Here is a 16,007-nt window from a genome sequence, read left to right as displayed (position 1 = left end):
GCTTTTCGGCGCCAGAAGCGCAGAGCCACGACAAAAACTGACACTGGTGCCAAGAAACTAGGGCCCTTAAAGGGGATGACCTTAACCCTAGATATCGGTTCGCAGAACGGGGAGGATGGGTGGGACGGTAAGGAATCTATCACTAACTAATGTCTCTTACAGATATATCGTTACACAAGTAGTAACTTGTGCATCTGAAAGAGACATGTTAGTGATAGATTCCTTACCTTAGAATAGAAACCCCAGCAATACCATCCCCGTGGTGGTGGGTCTGCGAACCAATATTTATACCAGAAAGTCCTGGAGAACGGAGCGGCCAAAGTAGCCGTCCCTCCGGACTTGACTGTCCAGGCAGTAGTGCCTAGCAAACGTGTGCAACGAGGCCCACGTAGCTGCCTGGCAAATGTCCTGCAAGGGCACACCTCGGCCCAAGGCAGTTGTAGTGGCCGTGGCTCGAGTTGAATGAGCCCTCAGCCCAACAGGGGGTTCCTTCTTAGCCAAGGAGTAACACGCCTGGATGCACATGATAATCCATCTAGAGATGGTCCGTTTGTGCACCGCTTTCCCTTTCTTAGCGCCCGCATACCCAACAAAGAGTTGATCATCCACCCGGAACTGGCGTGTGCGATCCAGATAGAACGAGAGCGCACGTTTTGGGCCCAGACGGTGGAGCCTCTCCTCCTCTCTCGAGGGGTGCGGAGGCGGAAAGAAGGTGGGCAATGTGATGGACTGCCCAATGTGGAAGGCCGTGACCACCTTAGGCAAGAAGGAGGGCCTAGTCCTCAAAACAACCTTGTCCGGATGGACTGAAAGGAAAGGAGGCTTACAAGAGAGGGCCTGGAGCTCACTCACTCTCCTGGCAGAGGTGATGGCTACCAGGAAGGCAGTCTTCAAAGAAAGAAGGCGAAGAGGACAGTTGTGAAGTGCCTCAAAGGGAGCGCACATCAGAAACGTTAGAACCAGATTCAAGTCCCACTGAGGCATCACAAAGGGAACAGGAGGAAAGGTATGAGTGATGCCCTTTAGGAAACGTTTTACAATAGGGGACTTGAACAAGGAAGGTTGGTCAGGCAGCCTTAGAAAGGCTGAAAGAGCCGAAAGATAGCCCTTGATAGTGCCCAGAGCAGAGCCCTTCTGGGCAAGAGAAAGAAGGAATAGAAGAACCTCAGAGAGAGGGGCATTGAGGGGATCCACAGCCTTTGCTGTGCACCATGCCACAAATCTGTTCCACCTGCAGGCGTATACCGTCTTTGTGGAGGGACGCCTGGCTGCCAGAATGATGTTGCAAACCTCAGGAGGCAAGTCAAATGGCCTCAACTGTCGCCGCTCAATCTCCAAGCATGGAGGTGGAGACTGGACAGGTTCGGGTGGAGGACCGTCCCCTGCTGCTGCGACAGAAGGTCCTCCTGAAGGGGCAGGCGGATCGGGGGACCGACTGACATGCTGAGTAGCTCGGGATACCAGTACCTTCGAGCCCAGTCCGGAGCCACAAGGATGACTTGTGCCCGGTCGCGCTTGATCTTCTTCAGCACTCTGGGCAGAAGAGGTATAGGCGGAAAGGCGTACAAAGGACCGCAGCTCCACTCGCCACGAAAAGCGTCTCCGAGCGAGTGCCGCCTTGGAAATTCCAACGCGCAGAACCGATGACATTGCACGTTCTCTTCGGTGGCGAATAGATCTAACCAAGGCTCTCCCCATCGCAGAAAGAGGCCTTGCGCCACGTCCGAGTGCAGACGCCATTCGTGATCCATCGAGCACCGACGGCTGAGTTCGTCCGCCCTGGCGTTCAGAGAACCTGCCAGGTGTTGAACCACCAGAGTCACACCCTGATGTTCCAGCCATTGAGAGAGACGCAGAGCCTCCTGGCAAAGGGTCCACGACCCCACCCCGCCCTGTTTGTTGCAGTACCACATGGCGGTGGTGTTGTCCGTGAACACCTGCACTGCACTCCCTCGGACAGACGGGAGGAATGCTTTCAGTGCCAGACGAATCGCCCGCAGCTCCAACAGATTGATATGGAGCCGGGACTCCGCCGGAGACCAGAGCCCTCTGATCTCCGCCTCTCCCAAGTGGCCTCCCCAGCCCTGGAGGGACGCGTCCGTCACAACTACGTGCTCCGGTTGGGGAAGGGAGAGGGATCTGCCGTTGACCCAATCGCGGTCCGTGAGCCACCACTGCAGCCGTCTCGCAGTGCCCTCCGAGATCAGGACATGGTCGGACAGGTTGCCCCGGTGCTGGGCCCACTGAAACTTCAAGTCCCACTGCAGAGCCCGCATCCGCCACCGCGCGTGATGCACCAGAAGGATGCAGGAGGCCATCAGCCCCAGAAGCTGCAGCGTCAACCTGACCGAAACCCGGGATAACGGCCGGAAGACCGGAGTCAGAGCCTGTATATCCCGGACCTGCTGTTCGGGCGAGTAAACCCGAAACTGCGCCGAGTCGAGAACCGCTCCGATGAAAAGGAGCTTCTGAGAGGGGCACAGGTGTGACTTCGGCACATTGATGGAAAATCCCAGACGGTGCAGGAGATCCGCCGTAGTGCGGAGGTGGCTGACGACTGCCTGGGGTGAGCCCGCCTTCAACAACCAGTCGTCTAGGTAGGGGAAGACTGAAACCCCTAACCTGCGCAGGTGAGCTGCGACCACCGCCATCACCTTCGTGAACACCCGTGGGGCGCTGGTAAGGCCGAAGGGGAGCACGGTAAACTAAAAGTGCTCAAGGCCTACCGTGAACCGCAGGTAACGCCGGCAGGACGGGGATGTGGAAATATGCGTCCTGCAAGTCCAACGCTACCATCCAGTCTCCTGGGTCTAGGGCAGCCAAGACCTGAGCCAGTGTCAGCATTTTGAACTTCTCCTTCCGGAGGAAGCCGTTGACGTTCCTCAGATCGAAGATAGGGCGTAGGCCCCCTTTGCCCTTCTTGGGTACCAGGAAGTAGTGGGAGTAGCAACCACGACCTACTTCTGGCCCAGGAACGCGCTCGATAGCCCCCTTGGCCAAGAGGGCCGTAACTTCGTCCTGCAGGAGCCGCAAGTGATCCCCCGATACGCGGTGGTGTTGCGGTGGCATGGCTTGAGGGGTCGTCTCGAAGGGGAGGGAGTAGCCCCTCCGGACGATCTGCAGCACCCACCTGTCCGAAGTGACTGTGCGCCAGTGAGAGTGGTGATGGCGAACCCTGCCTCCCACCGGCGTCACATGGGCCGAAAAGCACGGACTAGGAGGGTTTAAAGGCGGATGCTGCGGGGGCAGGTGTGGACTGGCTCCGCTTGTTCCCCCGACCGCCTCCACGGCGGTTTCCACGGCCGCCGCCGCGCTGGACGACAGTTTGCGGCGAGTGGCTGGCGGCACGTGTGGGGACGCCCCTTCCGTGGCCATGAAAGGAGCGAAAGGCACCCATTTGCTGGCGCGGGGCCGAGAGGCCCAAGGACTTGGCCGTAGCCCTGGAATCCTTAAAGCGCTCAAGCGCGTGGTCTGCCTTGTCGCCAAAGAGGCGACGGCCATCGAACGGCATGTCCATGAGTGTATTCTGGACGTCTGCCGAGAAGTTGGCGGATCTCAGCCAGGCGTGGCGTCGTATCGCCACCGTCGTAGCCATCGCTCTGCCCAGCGAGTCAGTAGTATCCAGTCCGCACCTGATTGAATACTTTGCTGCGTCCCGACCCTCCACAAGGGTTTGGCCGAGTTTGGCCTGTACCTCCAACGGACACTCTGGCAGCACGTCCGCCACCGTTTCCCACAGAGAGTGGGTGTAACGGCCCAAGAGGCATGCGGTGTTGGAAGACCGCAGTCCCAAGCTAAGGGACGAGAACACCTTTTTGCCGTAGGCCTCGTACCTCTTGGATTCCTGATCGGGGGAGCCGTCGGGAATGCGGTCTGGGAGTTAGAGGCCTGGATAACCAGACTCTCGGGGGTGGGGTGGGTGGACAGGAAACATGGGTCGCCCGGGGCCGGGCGGTGGCGTCTGGCCACGTTCCTATCTACAGGCGAACCTGTAGCGGGCCTGGACCAAGTGCCCAAAAGAACGTCCATCAAGGCCTCATTAAACGGCAGCAAAGGCTCCATGGAGCATGACTGCGGCTTAAGGACCTCAGTGAGGAGGTTAGTCCTCACGGCCGCGACGGGGAGCTCAAGGCCCAAGGCCTTAGCAGCCCTCATCAACACCACACCATAAGTAGCGCCCTCCTCCGAAGCCACGGTAGGAGGAGAGACGAATCCAGTTTCTGGAGAGGTTTCCAGGCCACTGGCCTCCCCAAGGTCTCCTGTCCAGTCCATGTTAGACTGACACTCCCTTGTCAGAGGGTCCTCAGACCCCTCCCAATACTCCTCTTCCCCCATCTCCTGAGATTCAGGGTCATAATTGAATGAGGACGGTTCATAGAAATGAAAATCTCCGAACGGCGTCGAGAGCGGCGCCGAGAGGCGTCGTCCCGACGTCGGAACCGCTTGAAAGGAGGCATCGGGGACGGTGCTGCCCGAGGATGACGCCGGAGGGGACACCACACGGACCGACGCCGGAGGGGGTCGTAAGGTCCACCGGTGACGATCCATCGCCCGAGGAGGGGCCAGCGGTGCCCTGCGGCGCCGAGCCCGAAGGCGCCGACGACGCCGGGACTGCTGCACCCTGCGGCGCCGGGCCCGAGGGCACCAGCGGTGTCGGGATCAAGGAGCCCTGCAGCGCCGGGCCCGAAGGCGCCGGCGAGGCCGAAGCACCCGACGGCGTCGGGGTCGTAGCCCCCGACCCACTAGGGCTCCCAGATGGGTTCACTGGGCCCGAAGGCGCCGCGGATCCCGTCGGAGGAGAAAGGGACCTCGTGGCCATGAGGAAACGCTCGATCTCCTCCGGCGTCGCGTTTAGCCCAGGGACCGGGGGGTATGGGGCCAAACGCGGCGCCCGCGACTCTCGAGGAGCCGCGTGGGCGGTGTCACCCGAACCCCCGGCCACGTCGCGCGAGCGTTGGGGAGAGTCAGAAGAGCGATGATGTCTCTTCGACTTCTTGGGCTTCTTACCTGACGACTTGGACCCGGAGGAGTGGCGCCGACTCCCGGAGCTGTGACGGCTCCGTCCCCGCGACCTGTCCCTCGACCTCCTGTGGGACCGGGACCTCACACGGCGCGGGCCGACTGGCGGATCTCGAGTCGCCTGCGGGTCCGCTCCCGCCTGGCCTTCCTCGACAGGGCCCGACAGTCGGAGCAGGCCTCGTCGTCATGGTAGACGCCCAAACACATCAGACACAAGCGGTGGGGATCCGTGACCGACATGGTACGGTCGCACTCATCGCAATGCTTGAATCCGGGCATCCCTAACGGCACCGTCGGAGTCGTAAGACTTCGAAATTGGATCAAAAGATCACAAAAGTTTAGTCAAAAAGTGACTAGGGAACTGCTCTTTCCAGATCTGCGCTGGCTGGCGCGGAAAAAATAAGAACTGATGTCAGCACGCGGAGGCGGCGTCTAAGTACTCAGACGACGTCATCACGGCGCCCACGACGCCGACGACTGACGTGGAGCCGCAGACGACGCCTACCGACGCGCAAGGGTACTGCTACGCAAAACTTTCCGGATCCAGTCTGACGCCTGGGGATATTCTAAGGTAAGGAATCTATCACTAACGCGTCTCTTTCAGATTTATGCTTTGCACTTCAGGTCAAAAGGTAAGTGGTTTGTAGTCAATCTTGACTATTTAATACAGATGCTCCGTCTAGTTGTCTGAAACCAGTTTAGGTCATATCCATAGCCGCACCAATATTTGCAGAGAATGTTTGTTCTCCTTCCTGAATAATGACCTGCATGTCTGCTTTTATCATTTGGGAAATGCTCTAGGTATGATGCCTGACCACATCTGATGGTCATACCGAGTGAGTATCGCTAAAGTACATGAGGCCCTAACAGAGGTGGCTGCCGTGGCAGAAAATCATCTGCCAATGTTGTTTAGCCTCCTTCCTTCACTCTCTGGTGGTGCTGCACATGGGGATGCTAGGTTTGTAGATCGCCTTAGGGCAGCTTGGATGACAGACTAGTCTGCTTGGGAGTGGCCAATGAGACATACAGGAGTGTTCTCTAGTGCTTTGTATTTCTTGTCCAGCTGTAGCTGGTGTCTTTATAATTGTTACGCCCTCCACCCAGATGTGATCGATTACTGGGATTAATTTGATAGTTTTTCTGGCTTGTTCATTAAAATCATAAAGGAAACATCCATTCTCATTTGCTTTTACTGGTAAGTCAAATCTTTTTGACTCAATTTCTGTTAAATTGTGGATGTCACCTGGGGATATTCCACTGCTGGTGGGGTGAGGTCATCCGATGTGGTAGCCACAGTCATGTGTTCAAGGTATGGGTCACGCACTCCTCGTTTGTGAGTAGGTTAAACAGTCTGTGGTGTGCCTCAAAGATATCACCCCCTGACGAGAAGGTGTGGTAATCAAAACGTGGTCTGTGGCGCCTAGGATAAGCGCCAACTCTCTGAGCACAACCTCTGTGAAACGAAATCAGTTTCTATGTTCAATGCATAGAATGCCACAATAAAGTTTAAACCAAAATTGTATCAAACTTCTTCATGTTTTATTCACATGGGTTTCTCATTATTGGTCACGAAGTTTCATTTCCATAAATCATATCTGAAATCCACTTTAGTATATGCATTATAACATCATTTCCCAATGCATTTCGGACAACAGTCCTTCATCAGGGGAATCTGAAAGACAATAATCCAATCTAAGTATGATCGACCGAGACAAAACCAAACATATAAATGCATTCAGTCATATCCATTACTAAGTTGAGCAATATATCAATCACTTCTAAAACACAGAACCAAAGTGATAAATCATGCAGTAGTATAGTTCCCGAATGCGTGTTATCCCGAAGTTGTGTTATGAGATAAATGAATTTTAGGTTGAATGAAAGGTAAAGCGAACCCAGTGCTAAGAAGAAAAGTGCCCAAAAACTCAATGGTGATTGTTCGTGCGAAAACCACGTGCAGAGTATAACTACAAAAGATATCCAATGCCAAACAAGATCGTGCGAGCCTCGTGTCCGTGAATAGAACTTACAGATAAAGTTGAGCAAGATCCCGCGTCTCACTCGTGCGCCCTTCGCCGGTGAATGTGAACGACGTGTGCCGTATATACGGAAGTAAAGTGAATGAAACTGACAGCATAGAAAGTGGACTTCTCAAGTGGCGGCCATCTTACAGTAGTTCCGAAGAATGGTGAAAAAAGAAACCGTAAACCCGCTTAGAAATTAGTGCATAAACAACAAATGATCAGAATTCTTATATAAAATAACGGTTCTGCATACAGTGTGAACTTGTAGGGAGATAAAACATTTCAGTTATTTACTCAATATAGCGGGACCAATGAAACAAAAAAATGCCGTTCTGAATATAGTTCTCTACAGATAACATGTAAATTCCATCCGGTCATTAAGACCGGGTGGTTTCATGGATTGAAGATATTTTATCCAGTGGTTTTCACGCTGCAACAAGAAATTGTTATTGTCTCTGTCATCACGCTTAGTAACCACTTCCACAGCAGCGAACCGGAGTTGGCTAATGTTGTGCCTGCTGTCTTTAAAGTGTAAAGCCAAATTAGATTTTACATTCACAGTTCTTATATTGCTTTTGTGTTCGTTAATTCTCAATTTCAATTTGCGAGAAGTCTTTCCAGTGTATACCAATCCACACGGACATTTAATGATGTATATTACATTCTCAGTGTCACATGTTGCATTAAATCTCAATTTTATGTTGGTGCCCTTCACTGGGTGTTTAATAACGGGACCTTTGATGAGGTTATTACAGTTTTTGCAATTGAGACAAGGTTGATTCCCTTTGTACATGGTGGAGGAAATGTGTTTAGGGTTTTTTTTATGATTTCCTTCAAGTTGTTGCCTCTTTTGTATGCAAATAGCGGCTGGTCACAAAAGATATCATTGAATTCCTGTTCTTTGCTGATAATCGGCCAGTGTCTTAATATTGAACTTTTGTATGCCTTTGATGCCTCTGAGTATTTTGATACGACCACAGGTCTTCTGACATTGCCCTTTTGTTTTGTCGTCAACACATCTTGACGTTTCAATTTATCACAGTGTTCTTTGGCATTGGCCAAAATGGTCTTAGGATACCCTCTTTGCTCAAAACGTTTTAACATGTTAGATGCTTGTTCTTCATACTCGGAGGTGTCAGATACAATCCGTTTTACCCGGAGGAGTTGCGAGAATGGAAGATGATTCTTCAATGATCTCTGATGGTAGGAACTGTAATGAAGGGTGTTGTTTTTGTCTGTTGCTTTTCTGTATAAATTAGTTTCCAGATGATCACTGACTCTTGTTATTCTGACATCCAAGAATGTAATTGTCTGTTGGCTGATTTCAGAAGTGAATTGAATTCGATCATTGATGTTATTGAGACCTGTTAATGCCATTGTTAGAGATTCCTGGTCTCCTTGCCATAAAACAAAAATGTCATCTATATATCTCAGGAACATCCTGGCATGCACATTCCAAGGAGTCTGGTTCAAGATATTGTTCTCTTCAAAGTATTTCATGAATGCATTGGCATAGACCGGTGCTGCACAATTGCCCATAGATGTCCCGGACAACTGTGCATAAAGTTGATCTTCCCAAGAGAAATAGCTTTGGTATAATGTAAAAAGCATGAGTTGCATAATAAAAATCTGGAAGTCATTAGTGAGGTCAGAATGCAATAGAATGTTCTCAATTGCTTCCATACCAAGATCATGTGGGATGCTTGTATAAAGTGATTTGACATCTATGGAACAAAGCCAAATGATTTCATTGTCCTCAAATTTGATTTCATTTACTTTTTGTAGAAAGCCTGTAGTGTCCCTTACATAGGTACGGGATTGCTGAATTAATGGTTGCAAGTATCTGTCAATGAGTTTTCCGGTGCTTTCATGAATGCTGCCACGGGTTGAAACAATTGGTCTGAATGGAGGTTGAGTTAAACTTTTGTGAACTTTCGGTAGCATATACATGCTCGGTGTACGTGGATTGGTTGGAGTCAAAAAATTCTTGGTTTTCTGATTTATGGTACCGTTGTCTTCCGCTGTTGACAGTATATTCATCAATACTTCGCTGTATTGGCTAGTTGGATTGAAATGAATGGGACTGTAGGTGTTTGTGTCTGAAAGATGTTCTTGAACTTGCTTCCTATAGAATGTTGTGTCCATGAGGACTAAAGCGCCCCCCTTGTCAGCAGTTTGATAAGTGATCTCCACTTTCCTTGCCAGATTGTTTAATGTCGAATATTCCTTGTTGGTCAAGTTCATGTGCTTTTTCTTCCTGGTGTAGTTAATGCCACTGATGTCATTTTTAACCAAACTTTCAAAAATGTCAAAGGATTTATGGCTGACAGGTGCCATAAATGTGCTTTTAGCTCGCAATCCTCTAAGTTGGTCACTTTGATCACTATCTTGTGGAGGCGAAACATTTTCAAAAAAGTGTCTCAAACGCAAATTTCGCATAAACTTAAATAGACTAACTTCCAGCTCCAGTTCGTTGGTGTGACTGGTGGGAATAAATGAAGTACCTTTCGCTTTACCTTTCATTCAACCTAAAATTCATTTATCTCATAACACAACTTCGGGATAACACGCATTCGGGAACTATACTACTGCATGATTTATCACTTTGGTTCTGTGTTTTAGAAGTGATTGATATATTGCTCAACTTAGTAATGGATATGACTGAATGCATTTATATGTTTGGTTTTATCTCGGTCGATCATACTTAGATTGGATTATTGTCTTTCAGATTCCCCTGATGAAGGACTGTTGTCCGAAATGCATTGGGAAATGATGTTATAATGCATATACTAAAGTGGATTTCAGATATGATTTATGGAAATGAAACTTCGTGACCAATAATGAGAAACCCATGTGAATAAAACATGAAGAAGTTTGATACAATTTTGGTTTAAACTTTATTGTGGCATTCTATGCATTGAACATAGAAACGGATTTCGTTTCACAGAGGTTGTGCTCAGAGAGTTGGCGCTTATCCTAGGCGCCACAGACCACGTAGCCACAGTCATCCCATTCAGGGCCTGAATACTGGTAGGCATTTCTGGTCCTCATTTATATCTAGTGCCTGGAGTAATGGACTGCAGCGTCAAATGTGAATGATGCGTTGAATGAGTCATTGGATCACTGGGAAGCAGATAATGCACTTGGGTGGGTGTTGGTTTTGTTATCAGCTCGCACATTACTGCCCTGTACATTTCAAAGACTCTACAATAATGTACCTATTTGGGTGCTAGACTTGTGATTTGCCTCAAAATGCACTCAAGTTCACATTGTGGTATTTAATGTGCTTGTTTTCTCCTCCTCTTTCCATAGTTGGAGATCCCGCGGCTTGGCACTACTTCCCTGTTAGAAGTGGGGCCAGTTAGTATGTCCTTTGAACTTCCCATGCACACCTGTTCGGGGCTTCAGATCCGCTTTCTCCGGTTATCTGCACTGGAGCCGGTGCTTCCGCACCGGTGGGTTCGCTATGTGACGCACAGTGATTCATACATCATCCGCGTGTGAAAGAACACAAGGTGAAAGCTAGCTGTGCCAAGTGTGAGTGGAGTCTATACTAGAGTAAGCGTGCATGGTGCAACTGGATTCATACTACAGCTCTCCTTTTTTGAGTTTTAAGGAATGTGGAAAGACTTTAAAAACTCTGCACCACAAACTAAACCTGCACACATTTATTTATGAAATATATTAGTCACTCAACCAACTTCACCTTAGAAACCTCAGCGAATATTGACAGAGCAACTTCCCAATGGGCGGTAGGACATACAGTGACAGTATTTCTAAAAAGCTAAAACTGAGCAATTTTTCAATTTTACAATAAACAAATGTACTATGGCAGGTGCTACACTACAAAACAATTAAAGTGCTTTTTGCAAACTCATCCTTTTCAGTATGAACTTGATGGATAAAGATGACTTTTTATGGGTCTCAATCATGGTGGCATGGACAGTCAGGACATCCAAATACTAATAATTAATGTTTCCACTAATAATATGGAGTTCATCTTTTTCATTTTCAACAGCCTCATAAGACTAGATGATCAGATGTTGGAGAAAGCCGTTCCTGTTGTAAGCATAACATGCCCAACACTCTCTCACATTTTGAAGCTATAAGAAACAATATACAAACCTAACTTGCAATTACATCTGTGAAAAGAAAGTTTGGGGGTGGGTTCTGGGGTGGATGAATAGGGAAGCTATTTGATTTGCAAAGACAATGAAAATCTGAAGGTTGTTACTGCTTCTTGTGCAGTAATAATCTGTCTCCTCCACCACTGGGGCTTAGGTTAAGTGCATCAACAAACAAAGTCCTTATTCTTCCTTGAGTGCAGGTGGACTACACAATGCGAGGACGACTGTTAACGAATGCCATGACGGGACCTTCTTCTCTATGGATAAGTGCCAATGAAACATTTCTTCAAACACTTCCTTTCCTCAGAAGTCTTCCTGTTGGGACACAGATGGTTTACAGTTAGCAAGATATCTAATACTTAACCACAGTTCACATCCTTTCCTAAATGAAATTCTATATAATGAACAAAATGTTTAATTTCACTGACATTTTTCCTGTTCGATAGGGTAGTTTGCACAGATTCCTCAAACAAACTTTCTTCCTAGGCTGGATCATGAACATGTTTCTCCAGTGTTGAGCAACTGGTGCCAGGTGGTTCTGCACAATGTTTGATGTGGATTTAAGCAGTTTCACCAAAAGCAATGGACTTAAAATGCCCTATGACATGTTAGGCTGCATAAGGAAAAAATAAAGAAAATCGAAAGAAAAGGATATTTAATTGTTGATCTGGTTCTGCGTTATAAGAATCTTCCTTAAAGTCATAAATGTTGAAATAATTCCCCACTGTGCTCTGGGTCCCCGGAAAAGTTCAACAATGTAGGTCTTATATTTGTCCAGAATTTAATAGGGATGGTCAGACATCCAACATATCAACATGTTGCTGCACATTTTCTAAAAACCTTTCATAGGCAAGTTTATCCAAATGCCAGAGTTTAAACACACTAGAAATCTTTTCTCAGACTACATTGAAGCACAAAGTATAAAACCTACTGTGTGGTATGTATAAGCACTGAGAAAAGCCTGACAACCTTATATTTAAAGTTTTAATTATAGCCTGTCCTTTTAAGGCTCCAGGAACTTCCCCTACTCATGATGCCTTGTGCTGGCAAGTGAGATAAGATAAATGAAGCACAAAGTGTTATTCATAATGCCCAAGTATGCAAAGCTGAGGAGGAGTCAGGGTTGTTTAGGATTTCAATTTAGATTTCTGTGATGCATAACCAGCACTACAAGTGGCCATTTCTTTTGCATCATAGGATCTTCATTGCTAGTCAAACATTAGAACAGTGTATCAAGAAAAAAACCTGCCGCATATCTGTGGCTCTTAGGCATAAGAAAGAAACACTACACAAAACATCCTATCATATACTCTATGTAGCAAAGAGGTTCCTTAGAGCAGCCTGACTAACTATAGAATCAGCTTTTGTATCAGGGCCAGTTCTAGGGCAGTGCAGCCCTTTCTTCAAATATATTATGGAGTTAAAAGCACCTGCTGCAGTATTCCTTGCATCTATCAATTTCTGGCAACAATAAACATGTCAAGATAACTGATGATTAATGGACTGGCTGGAGAGAGCTGGAGTTTTGTCTAGTAGAAGTTTCAACTCATCATAAAGTAGCGCAGATGGTTAATATGCCTGCTGCAAAACACTTGTATCATGCAGATCAAAGAAGTGCATCTAATGTAAATAGTTCAGTGGTTCTGCTTTTGTTCGACAAATCCTTTTGTTACTTGAAGTTTATAAGTGAAAATCCTAATACACTACAGTGCACTATTACCTGCAAACCAAAGTGCTGCATCCAGAAATTAATGGCAGACAGCGTGGCTATGGAGACTTGAGCAGTAATATTAAAGAGTTGTAGTGAGGGAATCTGTGGAGAAGGAGGTCATTGGGGAGCGCCACCAACATTGCTAAACCGGGCACCACCAGCAGTAAACCCAGCCCTGTTTTGTATCTGCATCAAGACAATAATGCTTTGTGAAGGTATGCACTAACTTGCAGGTAGATGCTTTACAGTTGTCTTATAAAGGAATATATTTTAGTCAAGCTGTAGTGGGTCATCTTCCCATAGAATAGTAAGCTTTAGGCCTACCCTGTAGAGGCTTGTTAATATAGCATAAGACAATGAAGGCAGCTATTTACCGGGAATGTGTATTGTATACAGACGGACATATGCAACCATAATTGATGAAAATTTGGTTGGATTCATGTATTGGCTCTTTCTAAATAGAATGAAGAACACTTCTAACATCAACAGAATACATTGCACGCTCTGCTGGCAATCATGCATTACGATAAAGAAGTTTAAATGTAAGTCTTGAAATATTTTGCTTGCCTGACTCAAGAGACTACGAACGGAATTCGGCGCATTACGCCGAAAATAGGGGGGCATATCACAGCCCTTGTTGCCACATGAAATATTTCAAGACTTACATTTAAACTTCTATCTCTTGCAAGCCTACGCCAACTAGATGAAGTAGGATATACACAAATTGTCGTGACAGAGCACATAATTTATTGGAAGGACAAATGCTGGAAGTTCCCTTATGCTAGCTACGCTTTTCTAGCGATTATCAGATTCATTGGATATGGTTATTAAACACGTTTCCCCAATTTTGCCACTGCAAATAACGGGTGCCTTTTTTATAAATGGGAGCATTCTCAATTATTTGGATTAACATTTCCAGACATAAAAGCCTTGAAGAAGTTACCATCGTAATGAAACACGTGTCCGCTGTCTCCAACGTTGACAACAGGGAAGTTATATGAACAGGACCTCCATGGAACTACTAATGAAAGCAACACTTTTAGCATCTTATTCTATGTATTTGGATTGTATTTTTAGATATGAGATCAACACAATTGGAAATGGAAACATCAGTAAATTAAAAAATCCTTTTTTGCATAAATTGATTTGTTGGACAATGTGCCTGTGAGCTGACACACTGGTATAATATAAGTTAGCAACACTATCTAACAACAGTGACATAAAAACTTGAAGACTGCAGAGGCAAATCTTGCTAACAATTTAAATTGGGCCAGGTACAACAGATATGAAAGATCATCCATTAGGAAGGTTATGGGTTCATGGTCTTTTTATTGACACCATATACAAAATCCTCTATTTAAAGGAATAGCCTGCTCTAGCTCAAGGGTACTTCACTTTCTTTAATATGCCCATGCATGTGTGAGTGAGATTCAGGCGCCCATATTGTCGAACCTGAAGAGGCATGCTGCCAAGATCCATGATCAGATATTTGGCTTGATCAACTGGCCCTAAGACCTGGACAACAGGTTTGGTTTTCATGGCAGCCTACTGTGTGCTGTGAGTGACATATGTAGGAGAGCTGGATCTCATCACTCATTGGACCATCAGGGAAAAGAGTATCACTGTTGACCGACCATTCCTAAGTTTCAGGATGACTCAAGGGACTGGAAGGAAAAGCATAAAGCAATGTTTCTCGATCAAGCAATCAAAATGGCACTGCCCAATGACCCAGTTCCAGGACTCTCAAGTTGAAGTCAAGGTTTTAGTTTCTAATTTAGCAAATAGTTCTAACTATAAAAGCCGAATTCTACTGACACTTGATGTTCTCTTTTGTGGTCCTTGACTCATTTGTAGTTCTTAATGACTTTGGACATTTGTGGAGGTTCCTTGCAGGCGGATTACTTTTAGAGAGGCCCATGTCCTAATTTTTTTTAACTCCAGGGAGAGCGGTCTTGTGCTACCCTGCTTGTCCCGGTAGTGGATTGTTGCTGTATTGTCCATTTAAAGAAGGACTGTGCTCATTGTCAGGCAGGCAAGAAGGCTTTGAGATATAGATGAACTGCGCTTAGCTATAAATAATTTATGTGATACAAGCTTTTCATTGGCCTTGTACTGCCAACGTTCCCAGATGTGCTCCCCAACCCAATAGCGAAGCATCTATGAATCTTTTAAGCTGAAAAATCTTGTTGGAAAGTGTAAGAGGCTGGCTTAGTATATGGTGCTAACATATGTAAGTGGAGCACCATGCACTAATCCAGACAAGCCTTATGGTTGGTGATTTTAGTGGTCTTTAGACAATCTTAGAAAGTTCTCTAAGAGGTAGCTGTGGAGAGCAGCCTTCAGGCATACTCCAGAAAGAGTGTAAAGCAGTTTGTTTTACCAGTACTAATCATATAGTGTAGGTTAAGTGAAAAAGAACCAAATAGTGTAGTTATAAAAATATGTATTTATTATAAACACTCACTAATACATTGCAATATCTCCTCCCCAGGGATATAATCACAATACACACAATACTTCAACAAAACAGGTAAGTAGTACAAATACACAGTAGTCTCCAGGGGGAGACCAAAGCATATACTAATGAAGTGGAATGTGAACCACGACCTAAGTTGAGAAGTGTTGGGGACCCAAAGTGCAGAATGGGAACACAGCCACCCGATCAACACAAGTCAATGGGGAAGTCGCGGTTGCAGTTTTTAAGAAGGACCCTTCCGAAAGGATTCTGAAGGAACCCCGTGGAAGATGGAAGGTTGGAGTCACCCCACCCCGTGGATACCCCAGGAACCAGGATACCTAAACCAGGGAAGCAGGGTGCACTGGAGCGAAGTGACGTTGGAAATCGCCAGAGACCACAATGGAGGACTTCAGTAAAGATGCCGCTGCCAAAGGTGAAAGAGTCCGGTGGAACCCAAGGATGGATTCAGGATGAGAGGTACCTACAAGCAGAGGGGACAGAGTCTATGCCACTCAGGAGAAACCAGGAGGCAAGGAAGACGAATGTCCACTGATGTCAGAAGATGCAGGAGAGTTGACCGTGACCGTGGCGCTGTAGCAGTGGGAACCAGGCAACGCTGTGGAAGACTAGGAGCCGTTCATGTGCTGTCCCACAAACATATGTCAAGA

At 47.1% G+C, this 16,007-nt stretch overlaps 2 protein-coding genes across 3 annotated transcripts in view; one reads left to right on the top strand and one right to left on the bottom strand.

Annotated features, from left to right (window-relative positions):
• AP4M1 (adaptor related protein complex 4 subunit mu 1) overlaps window positions 1-11,749 on the top strand; it is a 172,214-nt gene extending 160,465 nt beyond the window's left edge. For both annotated transcript variants that reach the window (XM_086945990.1, XM_086945991.1), the window contains one exon: window positions 10,356-11,749. In XM_086945990.1, the coding sequence (XP_086802116.1) occupies window positions 10,356-10,547 (192 nt within the window). In that variant the 3' untranslated portion in view covers window positions 10,548-11,749. The remainder of the gene's footprint in view (window positions 1-10,355) is intronic.
• STAG3 (STAG3 cohesin complex component) overlaps window positions 11,350-16,007 on the bottom strand; it is a 1,294,449-nt gene continuing 1,289,791 nt past the window's right edge. Inside the window, exon 35 of the mRNA XM_086945989.1 lies at window positions 11,350-11,485. Coding sequence (XP_086802115.1) covers window positions 11,474-11,485 — 12 coding nt within the window. The 3' untranslated portion in view covers window positions 11,350-11,473. The remainder of the gene's footprint in view (window positions 11,486-16,007) is intronic.

This window comes from Lissotriton vulgaris, chromosome 12 (assembly GCF_964263255.1).
Source record: "Lissotriton vulgaris chromosome 12, aLisVul1.2, whole genome shotgun sequence".
NCBI classification, from domain to species: Eukaryota; Metazoa; Chordata; class Amphibia; order Caudata; family Salamandridae; genus Lissotriton; species Lissotriton vulgaris.
The sequence above is the reverse complement of the archived record's forward strand: the minus strand, read 5'-3'. Positions and strand labels throughout refer to the sequence as shown.